Source organism: Fundulus heteroclitus, chromosome 18 (assembly GCF_011125445.2).
Source record: "Fundulus heteroclitus isolate FHET01 chromosome 18, MU-UCD_Fhet_4.1, whole genome shotgun sequence".
Classification (NCBI taxonomy): Eukaryota; Metazoa; Chordata; class Actinopteri; order Cyprinodontiformes; family Fundulidae; genus Fundulus; species Fundulus heteroclitus.
Window position 1 is genome coordinate 2,600,501 of NC_046378.1, and position 13,240 is coordinate 2,613,740.

Genomic DNA, 13,240 nt, shown 5'->3' on the forward strand with positions numbered 1-13,240 from the left:
TGTTCCCAACCTGAGCTGCTCTCTGGAAACGGGAAACAACTTCGGACTATTTTGGCTCTTTTGCCACTTTGCTCCATTCCCTTCTGCTGCAGCACCGGTGATGTTTCTCCAGCTGTTTCAGCCTCCCCCTCATTGATGCTCCTTCACTTTCCCAACGTGAGCTCCCCTGGTTTTAAAAGGCTGTGACCTGCTGCTGGCCTGATCTAAATGAACAGAACATTTCCAGCGTTAATCAAACCTGCTCTGCATGACTGCTCGGTGGGACCGGTGTCCTTGTTATCACAGTTCACGCTGAGGCAGCACCATGGGGGCCAAGCAGTCCAAAGGCCAGGAGCCCGGAGGGGCCAGTCCTCAACACAGCTGGAAACGGACTCCCACCAAGGAGAGGGGGGACATCTTGGCCTCCCTGATGCTGAAGTCTGGAGACCGGCTGAACCGCGGGGGGACGACGCCGCCGCCGCCGTACCAGCGCCGGATCGGGATGATCCAGGAGATGATGATGATGGCCAAGCAGGGGAAGCAGGACGAAGCCACTGAGATGCTGAGGACGCTCAGACAGGTAGATGCGGGCGTGTTTGTTGAAATGGGTGTTGAAGGGTGAGAAGGCCCCTCCAGGGATAACAGCACCTCTGATCAGTGTCTGTTTTTGTTCCATCTCTTCTTTTCTTTGTGTTAAGTTTTTGTTGTACTGATGCTGAAGCAAACGCCAGACTCACACTGCCTGTTGACACTGAATGAACTGAGTGAGTGATTGAATGCCCTCCCTGCTTAGTAAAATGACCACCTCCCCTCCTGGATGGTGGGAGCTGCTGAACTGTGAACAGTACTCTGATTTACAGCCTGACTCTGCCTGGGCTTGGCTGGCTGCTGCCGATGCTACAGCAGGAAGGCAAAAGACTAAAAGACTGGAAGAAACTGGGTGGGGCGAGACACAAAGGGATGGAGCAGAATGGAGGTGCAACAGCTTGGAAGGGAAAAGTTGGAGAGCGTCAAAGGAGGGGAGGGTGTCTGCTGTATGGAGAGAAATAAGGAGAAGTCAGGCTGATTAGATATGTTTGAGTGAGGAGAGATGAACGGCAGACTCTATCCTGCAAGTAAGCATGGGAGATTCTTATAGTACGGTAACCTTGAGGGAAAATACCACAGTATTTGAAAAAATGTTAAATGTATTATTATTTTTCAGTTCAGTGTTATTTATGGTGCAAAACTGTGTAATCAGTAACATTTGGATTTGTGATCTCACACAAAAGGGTCTAGGTTCAAAGCCTGGGATATCATCCCGTTTTTACTGGTTCTGCTCCTACTGAGGGATGCTGAGAGCATCAGCAAGTTGTTGGCTGGTTAGCTAGTTAGTTGTAACCCGGCAGCCCAGATTGTTAATGTGTAACACTTTACATGAGAAAGGAGGGAAGTTCAGCAGAACTTTCCAAGCCGACTGGGGGAAGCGACACCTAGTGACACCTACCCGCCTACCAAGGTTTGGTTTCAGCCAATCACGGTATCAAATAAAAATGTAAGCAGCAGGCACTTCTTGCTGTTCTTTCAAATAAAAAACTGTGGATTCTGACAAAACAGATGTGATAGCAGCAGCAGCAGCCTTCACGTCTGTGTTGTCATTTCCTGCGCCACCATGTTTATCTTGGTTTGGCTGTGGGCTCGGCAGCTCTTGCTTTCATCACAAGTTGGTATGTCCCGACTCAAACCACAATACTCCAACGCGATTGGCCCAAACCGTCTTCGGTTCGCCCACAAACGGTTGAAACGGGAGCAGTAGAAGATTGATTCTCATGTGACATTTCATCTTGAAGGCAAGGTTAAGTTAGTTAGGCTTGTTGATATATCGATGTTTTAAAAATGTACGGTGTCAAAATCCTCTGTCATACTGTTCCTCTGATCTATGTTAAAGGTGCGTTCACACCGGGGCCACAATGTCGCCACTTGTGCTCGCTGTTCAAAGGGAAATCATGTAAATCTGTCGCTCGGCCTGACACATTCACGTTCAATGTGAACGCACCTTAAGGAAACCTTGAGCAGCAGAGTGCTGCCCCACCCGTTGGCCCCCACTGCCGGTCAGTCAGCTGTTGCCTTTATTTTTTTTAAAGGTGCCATGACATCACTGTATTGACCATTTCATGTAGTTGATATTGCTGCATATGTAACTTCTCCACAGAATTTCATAAAAAAAAAATAACGCCAGGCCGAATGTCCCTCCTCAGTGAAAGTGTTGGGTACGTTAATGTTACGCCGCTGGCTGCCAGCTCCGGTTCACCGCGGGGGAAAGCTGAAAAAATATATTTGTTGTCATGGCCCCTTTAAGTAAAAAGAATTTGGTCATGTAATACATTTTTTGTGTAAACACTGTAAAAAGCATTCTATTATTATTCAAGGTCAGGTCCTGCTCAGGCAGCCAGTCTGCAGTCAGCTGCGTAACAGTAGCTGAACTACAAATTTTTACTTTCCCAACTATAGTCCTAAAACAGACAGCGTAGCCTTAAGGGCTTGATGTGCTTCTTTATGAGCAGCTGGCACATTGAGGACAAGCATGCACTCCTGTTTACATCATTTTTTTTAGCTCCCCTAAATGACTTTGCTCCACTGAAAGACCTTTTTTAGTAGTTTTCACTACAGCATCCTAGGAGGCGATGACGCGCTGGTTCATCTGCTGCACACTCAGAGGTGGAGAGGAGGCAAAGAACTAAAGAGAAATAATCATCTTTAATCGGCCATGATTGTGTGCACAGTGGAGGAATTTGACTTCGCATACAGCGCTAATCTGTGCAGATATTTGATATTCTTATATAACAGTATGCTTTTTGTTTGTTTTGTTGTGTAAAGAAAATGAGGGAGATTGTGAGTTGTGGAAGTGCAGGATGCTGAGTTGGATTCACAGCAGTGTTGCTGCCTGCGGAGGTGTTCATTGTGTTTGTCTAAGAGCTGGGAATGACATCACACCTGACCTGAGGACAGCCTGCTTAGGGAACAGTGAGATCTATTGCTGTTCTTGCTGGCTATTATTAGCAACACAAGCCGGTAACAATATATTTCTCACATATGTCAAATATAATAATAAATAAAGTACTTTAACCATGTTTCTTACACACAGCACCTGGATATTTGAAACTGAACTCAACCCTACTCCGCGTCCCCTGACTTTCCCAGATGGAATTCAGACTTTTAGGTGTTAATTTTTTATTCCTGTGTAGAAACTTGGAAAAACCTACATCTAGGTAGAAAGACTAACACTGAAACACAGTGTAGCAGCAGGTTGGGGAGGGGCAGTTCTGGGTTACTGTATGCTCATGAGAGCTGGAGAAAACGTTGGTTACCCTGGTGTTTTCTATTTAAAAGACCTTTAGACCTTAGGAGCCTTATAAAATAGTATTTTAGCAGTTTTGAAACCATAATGCTCTATAACCTGGTGTTGGAAATAGCCATGTCCAGCTGCAGCACTGCAAAAAATAAACATAAAGTAAGTAACATTTTTCTTGAAATTAGTGTATTTGTCCTTGATTTGAGCCGTTAAATAAGATGATCTGCCAATGGAATGACTGTTTTGAACCCTAAACTACGATAATTGCTTATACTGCACTTGAAATAAGATGATTGAGATGAATTATTATTATTTTAAGTGCAAAAATCTTATTCCATTGGCAAATCATCTTATTTACCTGTTTAAATCAAGGGCAAATATACTTATTTTAGTTCTTTTAGTTTTCTTTTTGCAGTGAGGTTATCACAGATTGCCCCTATTCATTGAACAACATGGATTAATCTCTCAGCTGTTACCAGAAATACCCTTTGCCTCGGATGTTTTGTCTGTTCTTGTGCCGACCAGCCCTATGCGTATAATCCTTGACTAATGGCAAAGAGAGCAGGAAACAGAGACCAAGCCATCATACCGACTATTGAGGAATAGCCATCTCTGATTAAATTCTGTTTCCAGCGTAGAAAGCGAAGCTCCAACAATAAGCATGTGCCGTTTGCTGTGAATATTAAAGCATGACTGCAGGGGCTCCAGATCGAGTGCTGAAACAGGCCTAAACTCTGTCAGGTCTGCAAGTTTTAGGTTGCAGCTTTTTAGGTTGCAAATCTTTGTGTGAGCTCTAGAAAAAACTCCTGTAGATTTCCCAGTTTTAGATCACAAAACAACAACAATGGTCAAAGACAAATTAGTATTATTAGGAAATGGGCAGCAGACCGGAGGGAATACTTCAAATTATGCCTTAAACTATCTTGACTGGTGCAAAGACTACAGTTAGAGAGATTTTCTGTTGAGGGCAGAGTCACTTTAAGCTGTTAATTTACTTGTACTGCTTAAACTTTGTCTTTTTTTTTTCAATCCATTACTTTTCGTATTTTGAGCTGGTGTGTGGTTAGTCTATCTGAGAAAAAGACGAACCGAAAAGAGTTTACGTAACCATGGTTAATTCAAACTAAATATAATCTATAATCTGTTAATTAGTAATATGTATAATTTGGATATATTTGTGGAAATTGTAAATTCTGTGCATGTATTTCAATTAGTCAATCACTCTAATTTTACATCTAGTTGACAGCAAAAACGGAGGTGATAAAAAATGCTGTGCAATTTATATTATATATATATATGATATAAACTAGGGTATTACATAATTATGTTTCCCATCTTAAACCCAACAGCCCCCAGTTCTAGGGGATAAAATTTATTATTTTTTTGTAGGTTTATTACTTTACTTCCTTTTGTTAAACATAGTAAATTTGGTTTCCACAGATTATCTCAATTTAAACCAAGATTATTTACATGGCGTTTGTAATTGCTTATTAAAATGTAATTAGATTTAAGCATGCCATTTTCAGCAAAACTTCTCAAAAAAGACCCTTTGCTGGTCATAACAGGTTAATGAATGAAATTATGCTTTTTATATTTTTATCAGATTATTTTTTTCTCATATAAAGAGCAGTCTGAACTTCCACACTTTCCAAGGTGAACACAGCACAGAATAATGCAGTGAAGCAGTTCCCCTATTTTTGTCTTTTTTTTTTTTTTTAGCTGCATTTCATGAAATGTTTCATTTGAATTTTGAGCAGTTTGACTTTAGCAGCAATAATAAAGTGTAGAGCTTTTCATAGACAGCTGATCATTCTGCCATTTATGAAACAGTATTGTCAGACTGCTTTCAGAATATTTGATAGAAGTATACGGTGCAGCTATATGTTTCACACCATTGAAAAAAATAATAAACATCTCAATTACATAGTGAAAAGAAGCCATTAATGTGCCTGTGACCTTTTCAGATGTAACTTGATACTTTTTTCTTCTCATTCCTTCTCAACCTTCAGCTTCGGATTGCTTGAATTGGTTTATTGGACATGGTGGCAGTGTAGAACATGGCCACCTAAACAAAATACAGCTTTTATTTATTTTTCCAACAATATGTGCAGCTCAGACGGGTTTATTCAGTGCTGGGCCAAGGTTGTATCGGGCCTTAAGCAGAATTTGATTTGGGTTCCCACTTCCTGTCAAAACCTTTAAAAACAGCGCTTCAATGCAGATATGGTGGAATCTGGGCGAGGTGGCCCGGTTTAATTGGCTGATCTTAAATGCAAACGTGGCTGATGGGTTAACATTTGCTGAGATGTATTTGTGAACAAGCTGAGTTCCAACACAAAAAACTGAGATTATAACTCTGTTAATGGAAAAAAATATTGATTATTCTTTTCACTTTTACAACATAAATTTGCCAATTCCTTTGAATTGTAAAAATATTTATTATTTAATCTCTGTGAAATCTTTTGATATATCTATTCTGAAACTGCCAAATCAAATGCATCAGTATCCTCAGTAAATGTATAATAGATAGGGCTGGGCGATATGGATTAAAAAATAAATCTCCGATTTTATCATACCAAATCCGATTAATCGATTTTTTTTCCTCCTTTTTGTTTCATTAAAAGAAATTAAAGAAATTATTTTAAAACCTTGCTTTTTATGTCAAGCATTTCGTCAGGGAGTTGACCTGGATTCAAAGTGCAACTAAAAACAAGCTGTGAAACATGCTTGTAAAACAAGATGGCAGCCGTGCCATTATAAACATTGAAAATATGACAAAATATTTGCTGCTAGTGGTTTTACACATTGAGCTAAGAACAGGCTTCACTGCACTTGTGAACTTCAAACTAAGTTAAAAAAAAAGTAAATAAGTAAATGAAGTACCTCGAATTATGGCAAAAAAAAGTTCCCACTTAACAATATTTTGACAATACATTTGCTTAAACATATATTCAGCATCACATGCTGTTCTCTTCATGGAAACCCAATGAGTGTATTGGCAAAATAAAATCCAGATTTTCCAAAAATGAAATCTTAAAGAATTGTAAATTCGAATTAATCGATTAAATCGATTTATCGCCCAGCCCTAATAATAGAGTACAATAGAAATACAGTGTGTACAGAAAGTATTCACACCCCTTTAAATTGTCCACTCTTTGTTTCATTGCAGCCATTTGCTGAATTCAAAAAAGTTAATTTTATTTCTCATTAACATACACTCAGCACCCCATCTTGACAGAAAAAAACAGAAATGTAGAAATTCTTGCAAAATTATTAAAAAAGAAAAACTGAAATATTACTTGGTCATAAGTATGATGACCCTTTGCTGTGACACTCATATTTAACTTACATGCTGTCCTTTTCTTCTGATCCTTCTTGAGATGGTTCTGCTCCTTCATTGGAGTCCAGCTGTGTGTAATTAAGCTGATTGGACTTGATTAGGACAGGCACACACCTGTCTATAGAAGACCTTACAGCTCACAGTGCATGTCAGAGCAAAGGAGAATCATGAGGTTGAAGGAACTGCCTGAAGAGCTCAGAGACAGAATTGTGGCGAGGCACAGATCTGGCCAAGGTTACAAAATAATTTGTAACCTTGGCACTCAAGGCTCCTAAGAACACAGTGGCCTCCATAATCCTTAAATAGATGAAGTTTGGGACGACTAGAACTCTTCCTAGACCTGACCGTCCAGCCAAAGTGAGCAATCGTGGGAGAAGAGCCTTGGTGAGAGAAGTAAAGAAGAACCTACTGCATCCAGAGATGCAGTAGGGAGATGGGAGAAACTTCCACAAAGTCCACCATCGCTGCAGCGCTCCACCAGTCAGGGCTTTATGGCCCGATGGAAGCCTCTCCTCAGTGCAAGACACATGACATACAATATTCCAATTGGAGAAAATAAAATACTGCCTCAGGGGCTCCAACCAAGAATTATTTTCTGTATGGAACCCGGTTCTGTCATATTTCTGCAAACGAATGCCGCTTTTCCATTGCCATTTTCACCCACTCACGACTCTACTCACCATGCCGCAGCTTTTTTCTCTTCCTGTTGGTTTTCCACAGACCCGGTTTAGCCAGAAGGTGGTGAACACCTCCTGGGGGGTGGCTTTAGCGAAGAGGGGAGACGAGACTGTCTGATCTGCTCCAAAGTTTGCCTTACAGAGTTAAAATCTAAGGCTTCCTGAGGATGCTTTTGCCTCAGTCAATGCGAGAACGGCAATAAGGACTTTAAAGCGTAAATCCGTGGACTTTTGTTTGCAGTGGAATTATTTTTATAGGTTGGAAATTGGATATTCGCGCTGCGCTGATTGGGCGTGGTGTTCTCTGGGTTAGATCCAGAGCTGGCGCTGCAGCAGTCTGTTACAGTGGCAGCTCCTCTCTGCGTCCTCCTTCCTCTCCCATACGGTGGTTCTATCGGCGGCACTCTTTAGAGACAAAACTTAAAAACTTTCAGTGTGTGTAAGATGAGAGAAAGCCTCCCTGAACTGTGGAGCTGATTAAAGTTAATAAATGCAGCACACCTGTCTGTGTATAGAAAGCTGAAGTGCCCTTTTTCTTTTCTTTTGTTTCCTTCAGGCCTGGTTCATGGTTTGTAAATAGTGAAATTATATTTCACTTTGACCCACTCTATTCATTAATATTAATGTTGTTGCTCTTCAGGTTTTCCTGCACTTCCTCAGCAAGAAACCTTCTAGTTTCTCCTCGTCCCTCAGCCATTCAGTGAACAGCAGTCTGCTCACATCGTATTTTACCCCCGCTCAGCTCTGGTTGTACTACCTCCTGAGCAGGAATGAAAAAAAGCCAGCCCGGTCGGAAAATAAACACAATCGAAATACTCGTAAAGTGGGAGGAGCTAAACAAAGCCCAGCCAAACGGAGCCCGTGGAAAAGGGCATCAATGTGGAACCCATTTAGTTATCTTGTTAATAACAAGATTATAAGCTCTTCTGTGTGTGTCTATACTATGTGTGTATACTGTTTTCCTTTTTCCCATTCTGAGTACGTTCATTGAACCATGATTCTAGGCTAATTCACTTCCCAAAACCTTTCTTTCTGGGGGAGTTTAAATGCATAACCTTGTCAATTGACCTACTGGTTCTTAGGTTCAGCCTGAAGAGGGAGGCTGATTGGGGAGTAGTAAGGGGAAGAGGGGATTAAAAAATATTATTGGTAAGCATCCAAATCTATCCTGTATCTCTGCTTTATGTGTAAAAACACTCTGTAGCTGTTTAATAATGAATAAAATTCAAGCATTTATGGAAAATGTCTGATGGTTTGGGGGCCCTAAGCAGCAGCTTAGGTCACTCATGCCTTGTGCTGGCTTTGGGTTCCTTATCAATTATATATCTGGTTAGCTTTTGAAATGTAAACCATGACTTACAGCAACTGGCAGCAGCCGTGTGCCATTGAGCCAGACTGAATAGATTTTCTCATTTTCTGAATGGATGAAAACCCAAACAGAAGTGCTTTTCTCAATTTCTGCGATTAAAAAATAATGTTGACTCAACGAAGCTGCCTCTCAGCAGAAGTGGATTGTGAGAATGCTCTGATTGCGTTCATGGAAATGGGTTCTCCTGCCCCGGACACCACTCGCTTTTATTAACTAAAGGGGCTGCGTTTCAGTCTCAGTGTTCGCCGTGTGTGGCTGCAGCTCTTTGTTCAGGATGAACTGGGTTCAGACCAGCTCTTTGATGTTGACCGCTCTTTTTAGTGTTGATGGGGACTACACTAAAGACTGCACTATTTTCTGGAAAGCATCAATTACTGTGAGAGTGTCTGAATACAGTTAAAATCTAGCCCTATCAAGAAAACTCTTATCTTTGCCATTTGTAATTCATGAAGGGGTTTGAGTTAATCATTTAGTGCCATTCTCCAAACTAAACCAAAATAAAACAATATTTTATTATTACAAATCAAGATTTTTTTAGTTTATTTCCTGCATTGGTTTAGTTTAGTTTATTTTACCACTGGAGACACATATGCCCATCCTTGTTTAATGTGCATAGTGAGGACCGTACCTTGTCTCCCATAGACTTCTATTCATCTTGAAGCCTTTCTATCGTATAACCCTGAACCTAACCTTAACCTAAAGCTAATTGACACCATAGTGCTAAACCTAACCCCTATTACAGAATAAAAGTGACGACCGACAAAAGGTCTTCACTTTACATACATACATACATACATACATACATACATACATACATACATACATACATACATACATACATACATACATGTGTTTGTACATACATACATCCTTGTTTTACTTATTGAAAACCATACCTTGACTTCCATTCATTTTCAACCCTGTCTAACCTTTACCAGTTTATACCTAACTCTAACCCCAACCTAAACCTACACATTTGTCCTAAACCTAGCCTGGAAAAAAAGTGAGAAGATAAGAGATGGAGGACCTTCCTTTCATTTTCAACCCTTTCTATGGCCTAACCACACTTTCGTCCTAAACACCAAGGGGTCCTCACTTTGGTGGTAAAATATGAAAAACGTATTCTCGCTCAACTGCAAGTACCAGTACACACACTACACTAAGGAAAAATCCTTGACATCTATTCATCTGGAAAGAGCTCCAAAGTCATTTCTAAGATTTTGAGTCTCCCAACAACCACACTGAGAGCCATCATCCATAAATGGAGAAAATATGGAGCAGTGGTCAGCATTCCCAGGAGAGGGACGTCTACACTAATTAATCCATGAGGGCAACGGTGACTCATCCAGGAAGTCACAAACCACCCAGAACAACATCTAATGCACTGCTTACCTCAGTTAAGTTCAGAGTTCACGATTCAACAATAAAAAAGAAACTAGACAGAAATTGTATCCATGGGAGAGTTCTAACGGGAACAAGCACTGCTGACCAAAAAGAACATAAAAGCCCATCTCACATTTGCAACAAAACATCTTGATGATCCCAAAGAATTTTGTGAAACTATGCTGCAGACCGAAGAGGGAAAAAAAAGTAGAACTTTTTAGACCTTACAGCATCCTGGAACATCAGTTGTAAAACTAAAGCAGCCTTTCAGAAATAGAGCATCATACCGACATCACAAGTGTGATGATGCTGATCTGCTTCAGGGCCTGGACGACTTCCTGTAATTGATGGAACCATGAGTTCTGGAAACGGCGTGTCCAGCCATCAGTTTGTGACGTTAAAATTCACTTTGTTTAATGCATGCAGACAGTGATACAAATGATCCAAAGCACATAAGCAAGTCTGCCTCTGAGACAAAAGGAAGGTTTTGAAGCGGCCAAAATCCCTTGAGTTTTTTTTTTTTTTTTTGCTGAAAAAAATTTAAATCTGCAAAGAACAGTTGACCAAAATTTCCTCACAGTGATAGACTATAGCATATTTCTAAAGTTTGATGGCCATTGTTGCCCTCAAGGGTTGCCCTCAAATAATAATTATATTAAAAGAACCACTTTTTATTTTGAATGGGCCAGGTTGATCTGGATAACTTTTTTAATTTTTTATAAATAAAATAATTTGAGAACAGCATTTGGTATTCATTCAGATGATCCGTTGCTTGATACTAAAATCTGTTTGATAATTAGAAAGAACGGAAGAAAATCTGTAAAAACCATATGTGTCTCAAATATAGGAGTAGACAACAGCTCTGTTATCCAGAGATAAACTAATTTTGCCTGGATGTTAGTCATCATACTTGTACAGACTAGAAGAATAAGAGAAAAACAGTTCAGAGGAGCATTCCAAATTGTTTAGCGTGTAAAAAATGGGTAATATACTATTTACTGATGCTGCTGTTTTACCTCAACTCTGAATTTTAATAAGAACGTTGAGGCGTGCCATCTGGACTAGAATTGCTAACAGTCTGCCATAATGTTCAGTTGTTAAAGACTGACTGGGGAATATATAGTCCCAGTGCATAACCTAATGCAGGTTTTTAATAACAGTATGATATGAGGCCATGTACATTTGACCAAAAGCCAATATTTGGGGTCACAAGTCTATTTTTGGGTCACATTGTGTAATATACCAGCGCACACCTTCTGTACTTATTGAGACATCTGATTGAAAACATGCAAAAGTCTATTTAAAAGGACTTTTAAAATTCATTATTTATTTCATAATGACACAATTATAATACAATTGATAATTACAATAGATTTACTTAGGGCTAAAACTCAATTCCATGGAGTATAATATGTCAACACCGACGCTCACTTCTTATAGGCATTGTTCAAAACAGAAAAGACAAGAGAACAAGGCTTTCCAGTAATGCAAATATTTTCTGGTCTTTACATGTCGGGAAATGGCTACAAGACAACAGCTTCTCGCTTCATTTTACTACAGTCAGAGCCAGAGGTCTCAAAAGTATTCATTACTCTAAATTTTGTTATTCCGGTCATCGCAACAGCAAACAGGCTGAAATTGGAGGCAACAGGACTTTATGCGCAGTTCTTTCTGGAAACATTTCGACATCAATCCAGGAGTCTTTGTCCATTCTGGTGGCTCGCACTTAAGCAACCTGTAGTTGATGTGCTGCTGTTTTTAAGGACATGGAGGCCCATCCTCCTTGGCACATTCTAAGTCAGATGCAAATCAATGACCCACCCATCACTGTCCTGGGTCGTTAAAGGTTTTGCTTGGTGTGAGTGGAGCACTTGGTCACCTGAATTATGATGAGAATGCTGATGTATTCTCTTTGGAATAAGTTGGAGGATCGAGCTGTAAACACTGGGGAGTTGGAAGCATAATCGTCCGCCTTTGTTTAGTGATGGCTTTTCTGTTTTGACCAAGATGGCTTCTTTCATCCCTCTTTCAAACCATCTCTTCTCCCTGTCCAAAACTTGGACATTGTTGTCATCAAGAGTTTACTTTGTTCTTGAGGTGCAAGTGAATTGTTAAATTTTGCCCCAAGCTGTTGGTTCAATACAATACCGCAGACTTTTGATGAGAGCTAAATTTTCTTTATAGGTTATAGGATATATTCAATATAAGATTCGGCTCCACTTTCTCTACTCCCCCTCCCACGGAAGAAAAGCAGAGCCACTTTGTTCCAATCTGATTTAGGTGATTAAATACAGTGCGCCCATTTGTGGTTTGTAAATAATAAAATAGTTCATAGTCCACCAATTTAGGTTTAGGTGAATAGTCAATCTTAGGGAAATGTGTGTTTTCTGTACACAAGGAAAATAAAAGGACGTTTGATCATTAGTAGTAAAATATCAATCTAATTACAGAATTGTGGCAAAACAGTTTATAATTAACTTAAAATGCAGAAAACATCCAGGCAAGATTTTCACATTTGATATCTGTTACATGCAGATATTCCCCACAAACTTAGTAAACAGTTTATATTAACTTTTCAGCTGCAACAAACCAATCCAGTCTGCTGGAAATCACAGGCTGTCCGATTCAACGCTGCAGCAATGGGGGTTTCCCCCCTGCATTCTCCCTGGAGAGACCAGCCTATCAGCGGGTCTCTGCCGCTCCTGACAAGTCCAAGCAGAATTAAAAATTATCTCATAATCCTGATGAACTGACTGCACAGATGAAGTTCGGAAGTGTACCAAAGCCCCAGGAAAGTGAAATTAGCCTGGTAAATGTGTATGTAAATGCTGCCCTGGATTTAAAAAAGCCCCAGGCAGCGACAAACGATTCTAATACAGCGACTATAACTACTTTAATAACTATGTTGGCCATATTGTGTTTTGAGGTCTATGCCACTGACCAGAAACATTAAAACTCTGACTTTGGCTTACAAACACAGCAGGATAAATGATTTAAGAAGTGAAAGCTGATTGCATAGGACGTCTGGACGCTTCAAGTAAGCTAAGTTAAGCTGTAAGCTAATACTCTCCACCATTTCAAGTTCTTACACTTTTTGTAAGGGAAATCACCTAAACACTTATTCATGGTTATTATTTATTTTTATGAGTCTTTTGTCTGTT

At 40.0% G+C, this 13,240-nt stretch overlaps 1 protein-coding gene across 1 annotated transcript in view; it reads left to right on the forward strand.

Annotated features, from left to right (window-relative positions):
• The first annotated feature begins 280 nt into the window (after positions 1-280).
• lrrc75a (leucine rich repeat containing 75A) overlaps positions 281-13,240 on the forward strand; it is a 77,249-nt gene continuing 64,289 nt past the window's right edge. Inside the window, exon 1 of the mRNA XM_036149768.1 lies at positions 281-559. Coding sequence (XP_036005661.1) covers positions 305-559 — 255 coding nt within the window. The 5' untranslated portion in view covers positions 281-304. The remainder of the gene's footprint in view (positions 560-13,240) is intronic.